At 44.4% G+C, this 18445-nt stretch overlaps 1 protein-coding gene across 2 annotated transcripts in view; it reads left to right on the top strand.

The window, feature by feature from the left end:
- Positions 1-18445, top strand: part of NFATC2 (nuclear factor of activated T cells 2) — a 165273-nt gene that overhangs the window by 63845 nt on the left and 82983 nt on the right. For both annotated transcript variants that reach the window (XM_084854161.1, XM_084854162.1), the window contains exon 6: positions 12285-12425. In XM_084854161.1, coding sequence (XP_084710287.1) covers positions 12285-12425 — 141 coding nt within the window. The remainder of the gene's footprint in view (positions 1-12284; positions 12426-18445) is intronic.

Raw genomic sequence — 18445 nt, 5'->3', positions numbered from 1 at the left:
AAAATGTATCTCCCTAGTTATATGGACTAGAAACTTGCCTTTTTAATCAAAGAAATGGCTGTCTGAACTCAGCTTTCATCTGCCTAATAGATTACTACAGAGAAGTTACAAAGACCTTTGGGGCTGCTTTCCGCTTTTGAATTCAGAATGAGCAAGGGAAGGATGGAACTGATGTAAATCACAAAGTTATCCTGGATTTATACCAGTGTGATTGGCTACAGCAGTGGTACATGACATTTTCGTCCCCAAGGGCCACATCAGTTGTCTGTACATACTTCACTCTCATGTGCACATGCCACATTTTCATGTGTGCACCCACACCATGCCCTCCAACACACCATTTCCCCACACATACCACTCTGCCCACCACAGCCACACACCACTCCCCCACACGCCACTCCACCAGCACAGCCACACCACTCCTCCACACACTCACATACTCACTCATTCCAGCAGCAACAGATCTTTGTCTTGCAAAAATGGCATCTGATGGACAAAAAAAAGAAGGAAAAATGCTCTAGGAATGGGTTCCTGCCATAGAAGCCTTGTTCCTATAGCATCCTCAGAGCATCCTAGGAAGTAGGCAGGAAGGAACTTTCAAGCACCCCTGGGATGCTCTAGGAACGAAATTTCTAAGGGAGGAGCCATCGGGTCTGTTCCTAGAGCTTTTTTTTCCTGTCCCCGCCCCCCTTTCCAGCAATGACAGATGCTGGGGGTTCGAGGGCTGCCTGACAGGGCTTGGGGGGACTGTCTGCAGGCCACACTTTTTGCACCCCTGGGCTACAGGAATCAGGGAACTATAGCCATATTCAACAAGGCTGCAGTTTGCGAGCTGTCAGTCCTATGATGAGAATTCCCAGGATTCTGTCTGCCATAGTAATTAAGTAATTACCACCATCAAGGAATCCAGGCAGAATAAAATTAACAGTCCAAGGTGTTGCATGGTTACAATACACTAACCACACATTTCCATGAAGGATTAAGAGGAAGTACTTCTGAAGTCTAGTAAGGCATTCTGATAGCAAACCCTGCCCATAGCTGTTTTTTCTGCTACACCTAACATCCTAAACTTCCTAACAAAGGATATTATACAGATGGAAAAATGCAGAAAATGGCTGTTAAAATTATCAAGGGGTTGAAGCAACTCTCCTATGAGGAAAGTTACAATGTCTGGAATAGTTTAGCTTAAAGAAAAGGATTAAGGTGAGACATGATAGAGGTGTACAAAATTATGCATGTTGTGGAGAAAGTGGATAGGGAGACATTTTTCTCCCACTCTCATAATACTAGAACCTGGGGTCATCCTATGAAGCTGAATGGTAGGTGATTCAGGACAGGTAAAAGGAGGTACTTCTTCATACAGCACATAGTTAAACTATGGAATTCACTACCACGAGATGTGGTGATGGCTACAAATTTGGATGGCTTCAAAAGGGGGTTAGATAAATTTAGGGAGGATAAGGCTATCAATGGCTACTAGTCCTGATGGCTGTATGCTCCTTCCAGTACCAGAGGTATCATGCTTATGTACACCAGTTGCTGGAGAACATAGGCGGGAGGGTACTGTTGTACGTATATCGTACTTGTGGGCTTCCCAACCATGTAGCCACTGTGGGAACAGAATGCTGGATGAGATGGACCCTTAGTCTGATCCACCACTACTCTTCTTATGGCCTTAAACAGATGTGTATGTGCAGTGGAGCTGTTTCATATTTATGTCGACCACGTCATTGAACTGATGCTGGTCCCTGCTTTCCCACACCTGATTTATACTCTGATCCATCCCTCAACAAGACCCATTTTTATAGCCCAGTTTTAGGAGCAAAGTGAGCCCTGAAGAATGGGACCAGTACTTGTGACTGATGAAACTTGATCTGACTAGGGAACAGAAGGCTCTGCCTATCCATAAAGCAAATGGATCCATAAACCAAATAGAAATTGCAGGTGCACCCCCCCCGCCCATCCAGTTTATAGCGGGTACGGGGAGAGGGTTAAAAAACCCTTCACGCTAGGGTCCCAGTCTGGATTGGGCTCTCTGTACCTACTCTAGAGTAAAAGTTAAAAAAAAAAGGTAATGTCTGTTTTGGCCCTCAGACAGCTGACAGCCCGGTTCCTTGACACTTTCCTCATGTGACAGCTGACCATGTGTCAGTCTTATTTTATCCCATGCTGGAAATAGCTATTTGTGGCAAGAAAGATCACATGATGCGGTTTTCACCTTGTGAATGAGTTGTTAACTATTTGCTTAAACTGACCCTCACCATTCTCTAGAAATGATACATCGTCCATGTGGGGGTCCATTCATTGTGTCTTTTGGGGGAGGAGGACAGCAGCTGTCTGGCTGCAGATGGATAATCTCCAGTAAGTGGCCAATTTTTGGTTCTCTTGACCTTCAGATGACTCTCCTCAAGAGACAGTTCCTGTTGACTTGATTGGATTCATGAGTAGCAGTGAACTCCTAGAATTGTCTAGCCTATGCAGTCCATCAGCATCCATGGACTGCATAAGCATTTGGCATATCTACCCCCATTTTCATGTCACTGAGGGTCAGAGGGAACTGGGGAAGCCATTGCAGGAATGGGAAGAAGGGGCAGGATGGAGAAATAGAAATAGATTGAATTCATCAAGGTCAGCAGATATTTTTAATTTCTAGTCCTACTTTTGAGTGGGGGAGGGCAGGCATTCTTAAGAATAGAGAGAGCCAGTGTGGTGTAGTGGTTAGAGTGTTGGCCTGGGACTTGGGAGATCCAGGTTCTAATACCTGTGCAGCAAAGAAGCTCACTGGGTGACTTTGGGCTGGTCACGGACTCTCAGCCTAACCTACCTCACAGGGCTGTTGTCAGGACAAAATGGAGAGGAGGAGGATCATGTATGCCGCCTTGGGCTCCTTGGAGGAAAGGTGGGATATAAATGTAACAAATTGTCAGGGTGGACACTGAGCCCATAGAACCTCAGAGCAGTTCTGATTCTGAGGAGGAACAGCCGTCTGTGGGAGAGGAGCATGCTCATCCCTCCCAGGCCCTGCAGCTGGCAGAGATTCCTCCTGCCGGCATTCCAGACATAGATAGCGGTCCTGGGAGTGAAAGAACGCGGGAGGAGGGCTGGCTGGATGCTCAACGCAGACGCAAAGAGCGACGAGCTATGGAGGGCGTGGAAAGGAGGCGTAGCGTCCATTTGGCACGCAAGCAACGGTCGCATCCAGAGGACCCAAGGGAAAAGGGGAGGGACTCTCCCTAGCCCATAAGTTCAGGGTCTGCAAGTGATTCTCGTTCAAACGGGGACCAACTGTTTCCAACCCGGGGCATAGGTTACTCTGCTGTTCATAGCTTAGTCGCTGGTGATAGAGTTATTAAGTTGTAAAGGGAATAAAGCCTAGAAAAGAATGCTTTGTCTGTGTCTGGAGTTGGCTACTGGAGTAGACTGAAAGAGGCCGGCTAGGGCCCCCTGACACAAATAATAAATAAATAAATAAGAATATTCCAGGCTGGGGCTTACTGTCAGAAAAGCAGCAGCGGCTTTACCCCCATTATGTTTTCCCCCAACACACACACACACACACACACACACACACACACAGCTCATCTGGAATGTTGCTATGCCATGATGTAACATTGTTCAAACAGAGGTAATGTGGGGTAACATAGTAGCCGACAGGTTGCAGCTGATACTGCCTGAGGCAGCGGAGCAATGAAGTGATTAAACATGTGGCTGGGGAGCGGGGGGTGGGGAGGGGAGAAGGGAACATCTAGCTACCACTACTTCTGCTTTTCTGATGGTGAGCTCCCCTTGTCCCACATTTTAAGAATTTCCCCCACCCGCCCAATGGCTGAAAATGCCTTCCCAGTTTCCTGGCCTGCGTATTCAGCTCCTCTCTATTTTGTGCCTAAAGAGGGCTCTGAGATCTATTCATATGGCCAGGTGAGACACTAAGGTAGGTCTCAACCTTTGGCTGTGAAGTTCCTGGGTTCAAGCCCCAGAGACCCTGACTGCTAATACCCCAAAATGCAACTGCCAGGATTAGAGAGAATTACACTCTTTGCCTATGAGATGTCAGGACTAATGGTTAACAGCAGAAGATGGACATTGCTTGGGCTTTGTGTATGCTGTGATACTGCAGGAACACAGAAGAAGCACAGCGTGTGGTATTCGGTATAGAAACCAGCTTGTTGAGAATCTCAACTTTGATTTATTTCTGTTTAAAGCAAGTTTATAGCCCTTTGGGTTGCGAAGATAGGCTTTAAGGCACGTGGGCAGTACTTGATAACATCTCAGAAGCCAGGACCATCGTGGAAGGAGATTTCCAAGAGTTGGTGGGGTGGAGCTTCAAAGCTGTGCATAGCTCCTTATCTCTCCCTGCAATGAGCAAAAGAAGAATAAATTGCATAAAACGGGAGTGATTATGCATATTTGCTCCATATGCATACATTTATACAGAATTCAGCATTTCATAGTGCAAAATGTAGATTGCCTTGGTGCAGAATTTTGATACTTGTTGCACCGATTGCATGTACCCTGGGTATTGCCATAACACTGTGCAAGTGAAGTTCCCTATGACGTTTGCTCGACACGGAGGTATAAATACTTCTGATGAGCTGGATGGACCGTTTGCTCTGAACCAACATAATGTGTCTACTGGCTTTTGAGCCAGGGGCTTCCTAATCGTGTATAAGCCAAATGTCTCCATTTCGCCCCTTACTCTTGCAATCCTGAGGGTGGGGGGGGCAGCAACAACCAAGCCCTGATAACGGTCATTCCCTTTTTCCTCCCTTTCTCTTCTACTGAGGGCTGTAATGTAATTTTTGGCATGGAGGATCGGTAACATCTTGATTTGCAGGCGGTCAAATAAAATTAAGAAAGAAAATCCCCACCCGCCCCCAGTGCTATTAACGGGGCTGAAATGCTGTTTCAAGGCAGAAGTGAGTGTTGCGTTAGCAATTGCTTTCCTGCATTATGTCAGTGGCTGTTGCTATTGAAAGTAAACACCCCAACTGGATAAGTCAACAGTGTTATGTTTACACAGGGCTCATAAACTACAGTAGCTGTAGGTCTGCTTTATGGAGTGCCAGCCCCTGAGGGGAAGAGAAGGAATAGTGTGAAATAACAGGCCTACAATTCACCTATCCTGAGCCTTTAGAGGCGGTGAATTTACTGGGGATTAATACAGCATGCAAAAGAAAATAAACTTACTCCATCTGTGCCAGCGTATCTATTCCACACGACTCCCTTTTGTATATGGAACACCGAATAGAGAACATAACAACAGATCCTGGCGCCCTTTTGTTTCTTTTTATCCTTCTGGCATTTGGAAATTATGAACCTTGAAACTAGGATTTAAACTAGAAGCTTTGGAATGGGTGGGCAGCTTTTCCAAACCGAAAGCATCAAATAAAAATTTAAGTGACTTATCAAAAGCCAGAAGGCAATTTCCACATCGCAAAATTAAAATTAATTGATTTTTTAAAAATTATTATTCATTGCATCAGTCACAAATTTGCAAAGCTGTCTCTCATACCGGAATCAGGCACTACAGGAGATGAGATGGGCAAGTAACTCCTGCATCCATGTAGCTGCCTGCCGGCTGTCCGCTTTGACTGGAACTCCGGTTTAAAGTGTGGCGCAGGATGGTAGGCGGCAGTATTGCAACCAAAACTCTCCCCACAACCTGAGTTCGATCCCAGCGGAAGCTGGGTCCCAGGTAGCCGGCTCAGGTCGACTCAGCCTTCCATCCTTCCGAGGTTGGTAAAATGAGTACCCAGCTTGCTGGGGGAAAGGTAGTCACGACTGGGGAAGGCAATGGCAAACCACCCTGCTATAGTCTGCCATGAAAACGCCAGCGAAAGCGGAGTCCCTCTAGGGGTCAGAAATGACCCAGTGCTTGCACAGGAGGAACCTTTCCTTTCCTAAAACTGCTTCAGATATGCTGCTTTTCCTGTGCTCGGACAGCAGTATCTGCAGTACTGATAGAGAAGTATTTATCAGCATCTATGTAGCTTTATCTTTGATCTGTCTGTTCTTTCAGGGCCAGACTAGACATGACTTTTATCATGCAGTTTGGTGTTGCAGAGCTGTTTTTTTAATTTAACAAATAATCAGCATAGGGAACCAATGGGAGCTTTCCTCTCACTGCAGATAGCAGGTGCATTTCTCCCCCCACCCTGCAGATTCCAATTGCGACCAAAGCAGGGGCAAAAGTTTAAAGTTTGCCTCCCCATGTCTATAAATCCCGGGAAAAATTCAAGAACGAGGAACAATGTCATAGTCCCAATCTGCCCCCCCCCCGCCACCTATTTGTTCAACAAAAGCAACTATACAGTGTCAAACTACATGATCAAAGTCATGCCTATGTTGGCCCTGAGTGTTGTTGGAGACGGCAGAAGTTGTAGTCCAACACATCTGGAGGGCACAAGATTTGAGAAGGCTGCTATAGATGGCTGAGTGCAAGAATGATCTTTGAGCTTACCCACTTCTCCCAGCATGTATAGAGCTTTTGGTGTGAGTTGGGCCTATGTGCTTTACGGGAGGGAGATCCATGGAGAGAACAATATTTATGGCCTTTAGGAAGGTAGAGCATTATGTCCATGATTTATGTCCATTCATATTGCACTCAGGTCCTGCTTGTGGGTTTCCCATGGGCAGCTGGTTGGCCTCTGTGTGAACAGAATGCTGAACTCTTCTTTTGTTCTTATGCTATGCCTTTCCCAGACAAAGATTTTTGACAGAATTTCTAGGATAGGGGAGGCAGTGGAAGTTTGCTCCTCTTACTGGTAGGGACAAATGTGACTCATAAAGCAGCTCTCCTCGCATTGGCAGTGCAAAAGAGTAGGATTAAAATTAGTCGTTCAAAATGTGGTTAGGAATTACAGGGCCAGCCCATCGTCTTTTATTATTTTATTATTAGTTTGTTTTACACATTGTTAACTTTTTATAGCGGGTTTTATGTTTTTGTTTGTATATTGTGCATTGTTTGCTCAATTGCAAGCCTAAAATATCTCTCCCTGTTTGGCAATGGTCGATGGGCCCAAGTAAATAAATGAGATTAATTAACTGACTTCAGAGGAGAGTGTGGCAGCCTGATCCTTGGTCCTGTGCCCTTGCATGTAGGACATACACACAGGGCTGAAGTATGAACTGCACCCTGGACTGAACACTGAGGAAACTCCCTAATTGATCTGTTGTCTGTCTCTTTTTACAAGGTATTTAGAGAAACTGATATGTTTCCATTCTGGAGATTTTTAGAGAAGGAGCTAAAAAAACATTTGCTGCTTTGGTTCTCCTAATGTTAGAACCTCTGTGCTATCTAAACTTTGGAAATGGGCCATAGCCCAGTGGTAGAGCATGTGCTTTGCCTGTAGAACGTTCCAGGTTCGATCCCTGGCATCTCCCAAACCTCCACAGGATGGCTGGGGAACCTCCATGGGCCTGATCAGGCCCATGTGCCAGAGGTTCCCCACCACTGCTGTAGAAGGTCCCAGGTTCAGTTCCCCACATCTCCAATTTAAATGGATCTCAGTTGGAACAACCTCTGCTTGAATCCACGAGAGCCACAGCCAGTGAGTTTAGACAACATTGGGCTAGATGGAGCAATAGTCTGACTGTCAAAGACTACTGTATCAAAGAAGTAGTAGGACTTACTTCTCAGTAAACATGGGTAGGGTTGTGCTAAAGGCACCTTCATGTGTTCATGTGCTTATAGTTGTAACTTGCAGATCCCACACATAGAAATGTTCCATTTTTTTATTTTATTAACCATGTTTTTGTTTTGTTTTTTTAAAAATGCTTTATTCTTGTAATGATCTGTTTGGTATAGTATTTCCATTTTGCTCTCATCATAAGATTTTAGGATAGTCTGTGATAATAAAACAAAAACAACAGCATAAAAACTCAATACAGGACAACGTTAGAACAGCAGGATTGGGTTTTTTTTCTTAAGCAGTAAAAAAAGACAGATTGATAGCACATGTCTACTCAGACATAAGCCCTGCTGAGTTCACTTACTCACACTCCCACATAAGTATGTATGGGATTACAACCTAAAATGTTTTAAGTTCATATAGCTTTAAAAGGCCTGGGAGAATAAAAAGTTCCTTGGCTGATGCTAAAAAGACAGCAGCATTAGCACCTGGTGAGTCTCCTTGTGGACAGAGTTCCCCAGTGAAGCACCATACCTTTTCTTCCATCACCAGACCCTTTACCTCCAATGGCAGGTCCCTTGAAGGAGAGTGTGGGCAGATAACTTCCATATATAAATAGAGCGATGTGGGAGCAGATGCTCCTTCAAGTACCTGGGTCCCAGGCTGCGTAGGAGCAGTCTTTCCCAACGTGCCCCCCCAGGTTTTGGACTACAATTCCCATCAGCACCAGCCAGCATGATCTATGATCGGGGATTATGGCAGTTGTAGTCCAAGACATCTGGAGGGCACTATATTGGGGAAGGCTGGTGTGGGGGCTTTATAGCACCTTGAACTGAGCTTGGAAATGGACTGAGAACCATGGAGCTCTTTCAACTAATACGTTATTGGCGACCAGTGGTGACAGAATTCTGGTAGCTATATTCTCTACTAACTGCGGTTTCCAAGCAGTCTACACATCTAATGCATTAGAGTATTCTAAATGGGAGATCATTACCTCATGGGGAACCATGACCAGACTATCCCTGTCCAAGAGAGGTCACAGTTCGCATACTAGCCTAAGCACTCCAAGCCACTGAGGACCCTTGGGCCTCCAGTGACAAGGCTGGATCTAGGAATACTCCAAATATGCAAACCTGCTCTTTCAGGGGGAGTGCAACCCCATTCAAAACAGGTTGAACACCACTTCCTCGAACAGAAGGAGTTCTGGTTAAGCAATAATCTTGAATCAGGGAGCTATTTTATTAGCCGAACTTAAGCATTTAAAACAGAATGTACCTATCTGAAGTACATTTGTCAAGCTACATTGAAACTCCCATCAGAAATGTCCAGTCTTGGAGTCATCTCAGAGGAAATACTCTCAAAGACAGCATTTAAAGCTTATTTTCTCTTGAATACTGTAGATGGATTGGGGTGGGGGTGGGGGGTTAAATATCATTTACTCTTGAGTTTTCAGAACTATAAATCTCCTGTTAGTGGTAAATCCAATTATGAACTCATCAGGACTTTAACTGTTTACAAAGAATGATTAATCATACAAGCCATGTGGAAGAAATAAGCAACTTCTGTGAAAGTAATCTCAATATATACTACTGGCAGCCTTGTGGGCCAGCTGCATGAATAATAAACTATGAAGTGCCCTGAATTAAAAAGATAAACTAAAATTATGGGAATAATTAATTGTGATAAGCACTGAAGTGTATTCTGGAAAGTACGTATTGAAGAGTAGATTTTTAATCACCCAGCAAATGGCTCTTGGAAAGGTACAACCAACAGTGAATTAATAAACATGGTGCTAGTTTTTTGAAACTCTGCATACACATACTTTGTGGTATGATTTTATTGATCTGTGTATTTTCATGCATACTTCAAGCTTTTCTCCCAAAGTCTAATATTTGGAAGCCTACTTTGTGTTAATCTTACAGTATTAAACCCTCTAGAAGTGTAGAAAAGTTGTTCAGATGAACACCAATGAGCAGGGTACAGATAGTTCAATAGTAGAACACCTGTCTTGCATTAGGAAGGCCCAGGTTTGATCCTCAATGTCTCCTAAGGATCTCTGACAGCAGGATTGGAAAGACATCTGCCTAAGATCTTGAGAAACGCGGTGCCACTCAAAGGAGGCAATGCTGGTCTAGTTTCACCACCACTATAAATTCACTTTGTATATTCAGACCTGAGTATGCACAGTTTCCATGCGAATGTACAAAAATCAGTCCTCAAAATGTATAGTGCAGGTTTTTCTAGTAGAAATGGATGGATCGCCCTATTTCCCTTAAGATCTGCATTTTTGTATGACTTATTTTTAGCTGGATCTGCATTACAAAATTCCAAGAAGCATGCAGTCTGCATCCTGATCTGCGTACTAGTCCAGGAAGTGCAAATTAAGTTAGTTTGCTTAAAAATGTGGACCGAACAAAATTCTCCAATATCCCTGCTTTCTAGTAGCCACTGAAAGTAGCTTGAAGCCTGCTATGCAGCCACTCCGCTCCTAGTCTAGTGCTCATTTCTTGCTCATGGTTTGCCATTCTGTTGCTGCTGCTTTTTTTAAAAAAAAACTTGCCCAGATTGAACCTGCACATGAAGAACAGGTCGTGTGATTTGTTAGGGACAATTTTTTTCACGCCACTACGAATCTGTGAAATGTGGGCTGAGTGGAGGTATACACAAGTGAGGATTCGGCTCACAACAAAGTATTTGGACAGCTCATGTGCTATGATCATGGTCCAGTCTGAGCAGGAGTGGAATAAAATGCCCAACCACAAGCACAGAGGCCATGCGAATTGGCTGATAGTCAAAGGTTCACCACCTTTTAAGATAAATATCTTCTCTCCACTCTACCTCCACCCCCGAAAACACAAGGAATTAGCCAGGAAAGATGTTAAACTGTTGAACAGAATTCTCCGGAGACCTTCATTATAGGATTGGGATGACTACGGAGGAGTTTAAATTCAGGTCCTGAACTCCAAGGTCACTTAACCTAAACAGTTGCCCTAGAGACACATCTGGACCAGTCAAAGGAAAGGACTTGATCCTTTCCAGCTGTTGCAATTGTGGGGGGAGAATTCTCAAATTGCAGCTCTTCTGTATCATACAGATTATCATTACAAGGGATGGATATTATATGCTTCTACTGAGTTCCATGAATTATTTTATGCAATGATACTCTGTAAGGCATTCTTATGGAACCATGGTTCTCATAGCGTGAGTTTGGTCTCCCTTAGAAAGCTGGACAGTTGCTGAGGGAAGCGTACGTTCTCCTTAACTTCTCAATGCAGAGATGGCACATCTTGATTAAACTGCACCAGGAGGTAGACAACTGTTATTCATTATAAAACAGTGGAGTCCCAATTACAGGGAGGTAGATTGAACATACACATTAAGTAAGGTTCTGTGGATGAATGCTTTATGTGCAGGGTTTGGTCTACATAGCATTGATCTTTGGTGGCCATTCCATGATCCCTGTGAATCTAGGGATTTCCATCTCAAGGTTCAACTGGTTATTTTGAATGAATTTGTGAAATCCAGCTCCCCTTCCACGTTGGCTCTCCTAACCACAGCCTGGTCTTTTTGTCTCTACCTCCTGAATGGGGTTTTCCTGTAAAGGCAAGATCACAAAAATGCTGTATAGAACTCCTTGATGAACTCCTTTTTTTGTACTCTTCATCAAGGATGTCTAAAATGTATTGCAGGGAGATATATTTTTCTTTTTCTCAAGCTGCTAGGTTTCCTCCAGCAAGTCCCCACCCCCCACCCCCTGCAGATTAGCTTCCTGTCACCCTGCACTGCTGCAAGCTAGGGAACAGTCCATGGACAAAGGGGAAACACACACACACACACACACACACTCAAGCCCCCAGCACAGAGCAGAAGAAACAGTAATGGTTAAGGGAGCAGAATGAAGCCGTAACACGCATGCACAATTCCCAACTACCGGTATTGGAGGTGGGGGGTTGGCCTGCTTTGGTGGACATAATTTTGAAGGTCATATGCTTCTGCATACCTCAGGGTTTCCTGAGGATATGCTGAATCCTTTGCTTTGTGGTCGGTGGGCCTGTTTTGTTCCCAAAGTGATCGGCATGGGACCACTCTAGTTCAGTTTTAGAAGGAATGATGCATACATATACATATCCATGTATATAAGCTGGAGGGAAAAGTTATGGGGATTGGACACCTTCCTGCTACCCAGATGGTTCAAAAAATGTTCATATTTCAGCTTGGAATGAGTTATGCTTTAGTTCTGTTTAAAGGAATTCAGGGTTATCCATTGGAATCCAATCTGCAGGTGGTATATTTAAGGTTCCAGGACTGTAGTGTACTTGCACTCGAATATTTGGCCATTGATTTGGAAACAGACATGGGCTGATTCCAACTCATTCAGCCGAGTTCTCCTTTGTCAGGGACAAGAAGTAAGGCCAGCACAGCTGAAGCATTGGAGCCAGCTCCCAAATATTTCCAAATAAAAATGCTTTGAGTATAAGTTTTATTTTTCCTCCTCCTTTTTTCGGTCCTAAATTTAGCCGCACAGAGAAGTTCCTTTGGCAGCCAGGGGATGGTAATAGTGACAAAATAGACCCTGTTGGTAGTTCTGAAATTTCCTGGTTTAAAAAAAAAAAAAAAAAAATTATTTCATTTTTGTCTTTATTTTGTCCACAGCCCAACGCTCTGCTCATGAACTTCCGATGGTTGAGAGGCAAGATGTAGATAGCTGCCTGGTGTATGGTGGACAACAGATGATCTTAACTGGACAGAATTTTACAGCAGAATCTAAGGTTGTGTTCACAGAGAAGACACCAGGTATGCCATTGTTTGCATTATTTCTCTAATTTGGCTGATCAGAGAGAGCTGTGACATATAGAACTGGGTCCTAAAAACAGTTATTTAGATGGGGTCAGCATGGCCAGAAATGAAAGCAAGAAAATGATTTTATCTTCCCATGAACCCAATCAGAAAGGAGAGGTGAGGTGCTAAGATAAAACGGCATTGCCTCTGCCAGCACCAGGGAACCAATCAGGAGCAAGCTCAACACAGCTCTGGTGCTACCCTCCCCTCCTCCCACCAACCAGTTAGCTCTTTTGCTCATGTCTGGGACAGCCCAACATAGTACTAGTGCTGCCTCTGGTATCCTGCAAAGGTAGGATTCCCTTATCACCAGAGGTAGGCAGACAAGGGGACGGGGGCATGAGCCCTGAGAATAAAGCTGCTGCTGCTGCAAACATCATGCACAAATGATGGCCCCTTCAACTGTTCCCTGCTCTGTCCCTTGCCCTTAATAGAAAAACCACCTCTCCACTCATGCCCTGGTGCCCTGTGCAGGAGGTTAGGCAGAGGCTTTATTGCTTGTGGGTCAAAAGGAGCTTATGACAGTATAGGGCAGGTTAACAAAATGTAACATGAACATCTAATAGCGGACGATTTACTATAGGCAAGATTGTGTGGGTATTGGAATCCACCCCTTGCTTATTACATTGATCACATGAGTAACCCTGTAAAAAATGGGGTACTTGCCAGTAAAGTCATTCTTGTAGATATGGTATAAATTATATGGTATACTTTTTTTGCTTTCATCTCCTGATGTAACCCTGTGCAAGTATTTCATCCAAAGTCACCTGGAGGCTCTCGGGGAATAAATACTTAAAGAATATTGATGTACTGTGGATGAGTCAGAAAACAGAACTGTTGATCAGCAGAATGAGAAAACTGGAGCACAACAATGGAACCATGTCTAAGAACAATGTTGATACGTAGAAGTGCAGTAATGATCATGCTTTAATTAGGGCAATGTAAAATTAGTATTCATTGAGACATATTATATAGGCTGTCTGTATTGCAAAAGCAGGGATAGGCTTTTGGTCCTTTAAAGATCACCGAAGCAAAGCAGTACTGAGAGCCAGTGTGGTGTAGTGGTTAGGGTGTTGGACTGGGGCTCAGGAGATCGGGATTCTAGTCCCCACTCAGACATGAAGAACACTGGGTGGCTTTGGGCCTGTCACTGACTCTCAGCCTAACCTACCTCACAGGGTTGTTGTGAAGATAATATGGAGAGGAGGAGGACTATGTGAGCTGCCTTGGGTTCCTTGCGAGAGGAAAAAAGGCGGGATATAAATATAATAATAACCAAAAATAGAAATATTCAGCCTGTGCAATGTTATCCAGTACTGCAACAGCACAAGGGACGAAGCTCTTTTTCTGGAACTTCTGGCTTTGTGTGGAAAAGGAAAGAAGTACACCGCAAGGTGAAGGTTTTTCAAATTGCAGCTGCACTATACAGTTTTCAAATGGCAGATGAATGTATGACTCGTTTAGAGGGAACTGATCAATGATTGCTACCTCAGAGAAAGGTCTATTTCTTTTAACAAAACTGGATTAGGATTTCCCTGGTCAGAAAGTAGTTTGCTTTTGAGAAGAGAGAAGGGCTTCCCTCCTCCCCAAGATGGCTAACTAGCTACGCCCATTGTTACAACTGCAGTTCCTTCCACATCTCTTTTTTCACTACTGCAAACTGCAGGAACAGGCCAGGGAGCCACATTTAGCCCAAGGGCTGTCAGTTGCTGACTCCTAGTGTAAAAGATCATAGACTTGTCTCTTTGGATTCATCTTTACTACTCCTTCCCTTTGTGTTCATCATGGCCTGCTATGAATAGCAGCAGCTGTGCTTTGATTTCTGACCTGAATCATAGCTGACCTAAAAAAGAAAAGAAAAGAAAAAATATTTAACATGGACTCATTGTTTTCAGTAGGTAAGCAGCTCACAAGTTCAAACAACGGCAGTAATAAGAATACAGTATATTTCATTCACATGCAGTTATACAAAGTTAAGATTGACCTCTAAGGCTTTGATTCATTTTGTTAGTAATAGCTGCTGCTGCCAACTTTGTAATCTCTCAGGGACTAGCTCCATTCAGAGGTGTACCACAGGATCCTCATGTGCATTGGGGCTATTAAAACCTTAGAAGATGATGAAGAAGCTCATGCCCCTGCCCAAGGTGCCACATTGGAAACTGCTTCTGAAACTCTGAATCTTGTAAGAAGCAGCCTCCAGTGCGGTATGGGGAACTGCTATTTTTAAAAAAGAAAGTTGAAAGCCTCATTGTGCCTCTGTAGGCATGCACAGAGCTGCATGCATAATGGAGGCTGCTGGTTAGCAACCTTAGACCTGGCTTTCCTACATTTATCGGGATCAGACAGGAAGTCCCTTTATAATGTTTGCTTCAGGTGGCTTTGCAAAAGTCCAGAAAATCTGCTAGCCCACAAAAAAGTTAACCAGCCTGTCTACCCATACATACCCAGTTTAGTCATTTGTGGATTACTGATATTCTGGAAGAAAAAAAAGTGGGTGTGGGGAACCAACTCTAATTTGCCTCCCTCTGTTTGGTGCCCTGGAGGCAATGTTTACTCACCACGGGTGATCAGGCTAGTAGCTGTTTAGGGATTTGTGAGGCTGACCTAAGCCTAAACTCTTCCTTTAGTATGCTGCTTTGTTCTCATCTTTTATGGAACGCCACAACATCAGAGCATTACTTAAAGAGAAGGATGTACAGAGGACAATGTATTTCCATGTACAGAAGCAGTTGCTGGGGAACAAATACCAGTGTCTGGAGAAAAACAGCAGGAGATGGCTGTTGGCTTCAAGCACTTGTCATGGATTTCCTGAAGACATCTTGTTGATGAACTAGCTGGGTTCTTCTTACACTTTTCTATGTCCTTCAGACACCAGGAGGACTGACTCATTTGGAGGGCCATAGTTCAGTGGGTAGAGCACCTGCTTTGCATGTAGGAGATCCCAGGCTCAGTCCCCTGCATCTTCACGTAGGTATAGAAAACCTCCTGCCTGAAACCCTGGAGAGCTTCTGCCAATTGGTGTAAGGCGGCTTTCTGTGTCCCTAAGAAGCATCTTTCCCATTATGCAGTCCTGTGTTTTTGTATTCCATAAAGATTGGGCTGTGCTTTTAAAGGGCTTTCCCATCACGCTTCCCTGTCCCAGCTTAGTCACATCTTGTGAGATGTGAATGTTTAAAGCTTGTTTGCGAACATTGGTTGCAGTGCGCTGTTCTTCGTTTTGGAGCACCACTTTTGAAGGACTTGCAACAAGAACCTGGACACGTGTATGGTGCTTAGACCAGTGCACCTTTGTATATAGTAATTCATTCGAAGACAGGCAGATTTAGAACTGTTTACTGCAACCTTTTTTGAGTGCATAGTCTGACTTAGTTTGCATGTTTCCTACCAGAACGCTGATCGGCAGCTCAGAGGCAAGCGAAGCCACAATAAGCCCATTGTGGGTGGGTTGTACATCCTCCTCAGTGACATTGTCACTGTTAATTTCCTCTTTCAGATGGCTGAGGCTAAGCAAAGGCCTGCATTTTTATGAAAGGAGGAAAAAAGCAGAAAAAAAAAGCACACCAGCACTCGGAGGAGAAAGCATGCCTGCTTATGTCTCCGTTTCACTTTGGTGACTCACGGGAACATGTACATCCTAGCTGTACTTTCACTCGTCTCACGATCAGCCTAGCAGTGTTGCTTAGTTAACATGAAGCAAAATGCCAGCAGTTATGATGGGGTAGGTGAGTGGAATGGCCTTGCATACTGCCAAGACTCCTGCCCTGAGGCTGCAGTCCATTTTTGTATTAAGTCACACTGCATACCTAGCAGAACCCCCTGCAGTGAGGAGGCCAGGCCACCATTGCCAGGGGCAGAGGGCACCATTTGCCCTCACTTGTTTATTCAAGTGCAGTCTTTATTTTCTCTTATAGGATTGAATAAGAATGGGCAAAGGAGCAACGTTTGAGATTGTGAGGATTGCCCAAACATCGTCTCGCCACTTGTCTTGTGCCCGATTCCCATGTGCATTTGTGAACACTGCTCGCTTTGCGGGAATGGGAAACTTGCACAAATCGAGCAGCAACCAAATGGGAGAGTGTGCAAATCTCCCCAGAATTCATACAAACCTCCCCAAATTTGAGCAAATTTCCTCCATAGACTAAAGCGAGGCTTATTCGGTCTACTGAGGAAATTTGTGCAAATTGAACTGGGAATCAGAAATGAGACGAACACGAGCATGTGTTTGACAATTTGCGAATATTATAGCAGACTTGTTGTTGTGCTTGCGTTCAAGGCTTTGAATAGGGCATGCTTGCATGTTTTGCAAGCAAAACTGAAATTCTCATACATCCTTACAATTGAATGGCAATAGTTCACTCATGTGGAAAAAAGTAGATGGGATGCGTGTGGGGAAACCATTGGTATGAGGACCATACCTGTTGCCTCCCCATGGTGACCCCAGCCATTGAGAATTAACAGGACTGGCATCAACACCCAGCATCCTAGGCAGCTGCTATGGCCCGGGAGGCCCACTAGGGCCCACTGCTGATGCTGGCCCTGGGGCCCCTAAACGGAGTCTGGGAGCTGCCCACCATTTTAATCATATGCAGTGCCCATGATGAGATGCTGTTCCAGGTCATTAAGGGAAATTAAGACGGCAGTCACCACTGGAGGCCACCATTTTAATTTCCCACAATGCCCTGGAATGATGTTACATCAGGGGCAGATCATAGCCACCAAGCACAGATCACAGTGTTGCTGCCTGCTGCCATAAATAGGTAGGCCCACCTGAGGGACCAGCTGATGTAGGAGGGGATGCAGCAAAGCACACTTGGGTGGTGTGAGGTGTGGGGCTCAGATCTGGAGCCGGCCCTGAGAATCAAGTCTGCCCCTATCTGCACAGCCCTATCTTGGGTTCTGTTTCTTGGACACAAAAGAATGTGATGGAATGTTGAAACTGACTTCTATATAAATTGGGGCTGGGGAACCTGTGACTCTCTAGATGTTCTTGGACTCCAACTCCCATCAACCCCAGCCAGCCTGGCCAATGGTCAGGGATGGTGGAAGTTGTAGTCTGACACCATCTGGAAGGTCACAGGTTCCTCAACCCATGATATAAATAGACAGTTAACAAAGGGTAATACGATGGAAAATATCCCTAAATGAATGTAATTGTCACGCCACATAATGGAGCTTCCCAGGCTATACACAATAACAGTTGAAAGTTAATGCGCTTTCAGTCCCTAACTAAGATGGGGAGGTATGAGCCTGAAAGCCCCTAGTTATAATTTCTGTTCAGCCTTAGATAATCAAGTGATTTCAGGCAGTCCATTATCTCTCACTCTCATCCATCTTCCTCCTCATCTGTAATGGATGATAATAATGCTCTCCTACCTTATGGGGTTATTGTAAGCCTTTGGAGATAAATACACGCAGAATCTGAAAAGGAGCCATATAACGCTAAATACTGTTAGTTTCATGGGATGGAGAGTTCCAGTTTATTAGGGCCAAATGTGAATATTATGCTAATTGCTTGGGATCCATTGGGAAAAAATGGGTGGGGGGAGTAGTGAATTCTCCCCTCTTGGAGTACCATGGTCCCAATCGAAATTGGGGCTACACACACTTACATGAGAGTAAAAAAAATAAGACAAATCTCAGCTACATACCACACCATTAGCCTAATGTGTAATTTGGTTCACAGCTTGATAGGGTGGAGAATACCCTCTTTTCCTCAGTTCCATGCTTCTACTTCTCTACAGCCTATGCTCTAATCCAGTCTTCTCAACCTGGCACATTCCAGATGTTTTGGACTACAACTCCCATCATCCCAGACAATTGGCCATGCTGGCTGGAGCTGCTGAGAGTTCTATTCCAAAAGATCTAGAGGGTGCCAGGTTTGAGTAGGCTACTCTAATCTATCATTATGGTCATTGCCTTAGGTAGGGATGTTTGTCGTTGGGAAATCCAGTTCTTTTTTTGTTTGACAGAGCTCC

Source organism: Heloderma suspectum, chromosome 4 (assembly GCF_057233095.1).
Source record: "Heloderma suspectum isolate Gila_16-S chromosome 4, 16-S_ref, whole genome shotgun sequence".
Taxonomy (NCBI): domain Eukaryota; kingdom Metazoa; phylum Chordata; class Lepidosauria; order Squamata; family Helodermatidae; genus Heloderma; species Heloderma suspectum.
The sequence above is the reverse complement of the archived record's forward strand: the minus strand, read 5'-3'. Positions and strand labels throughout refer to the sequence as shown.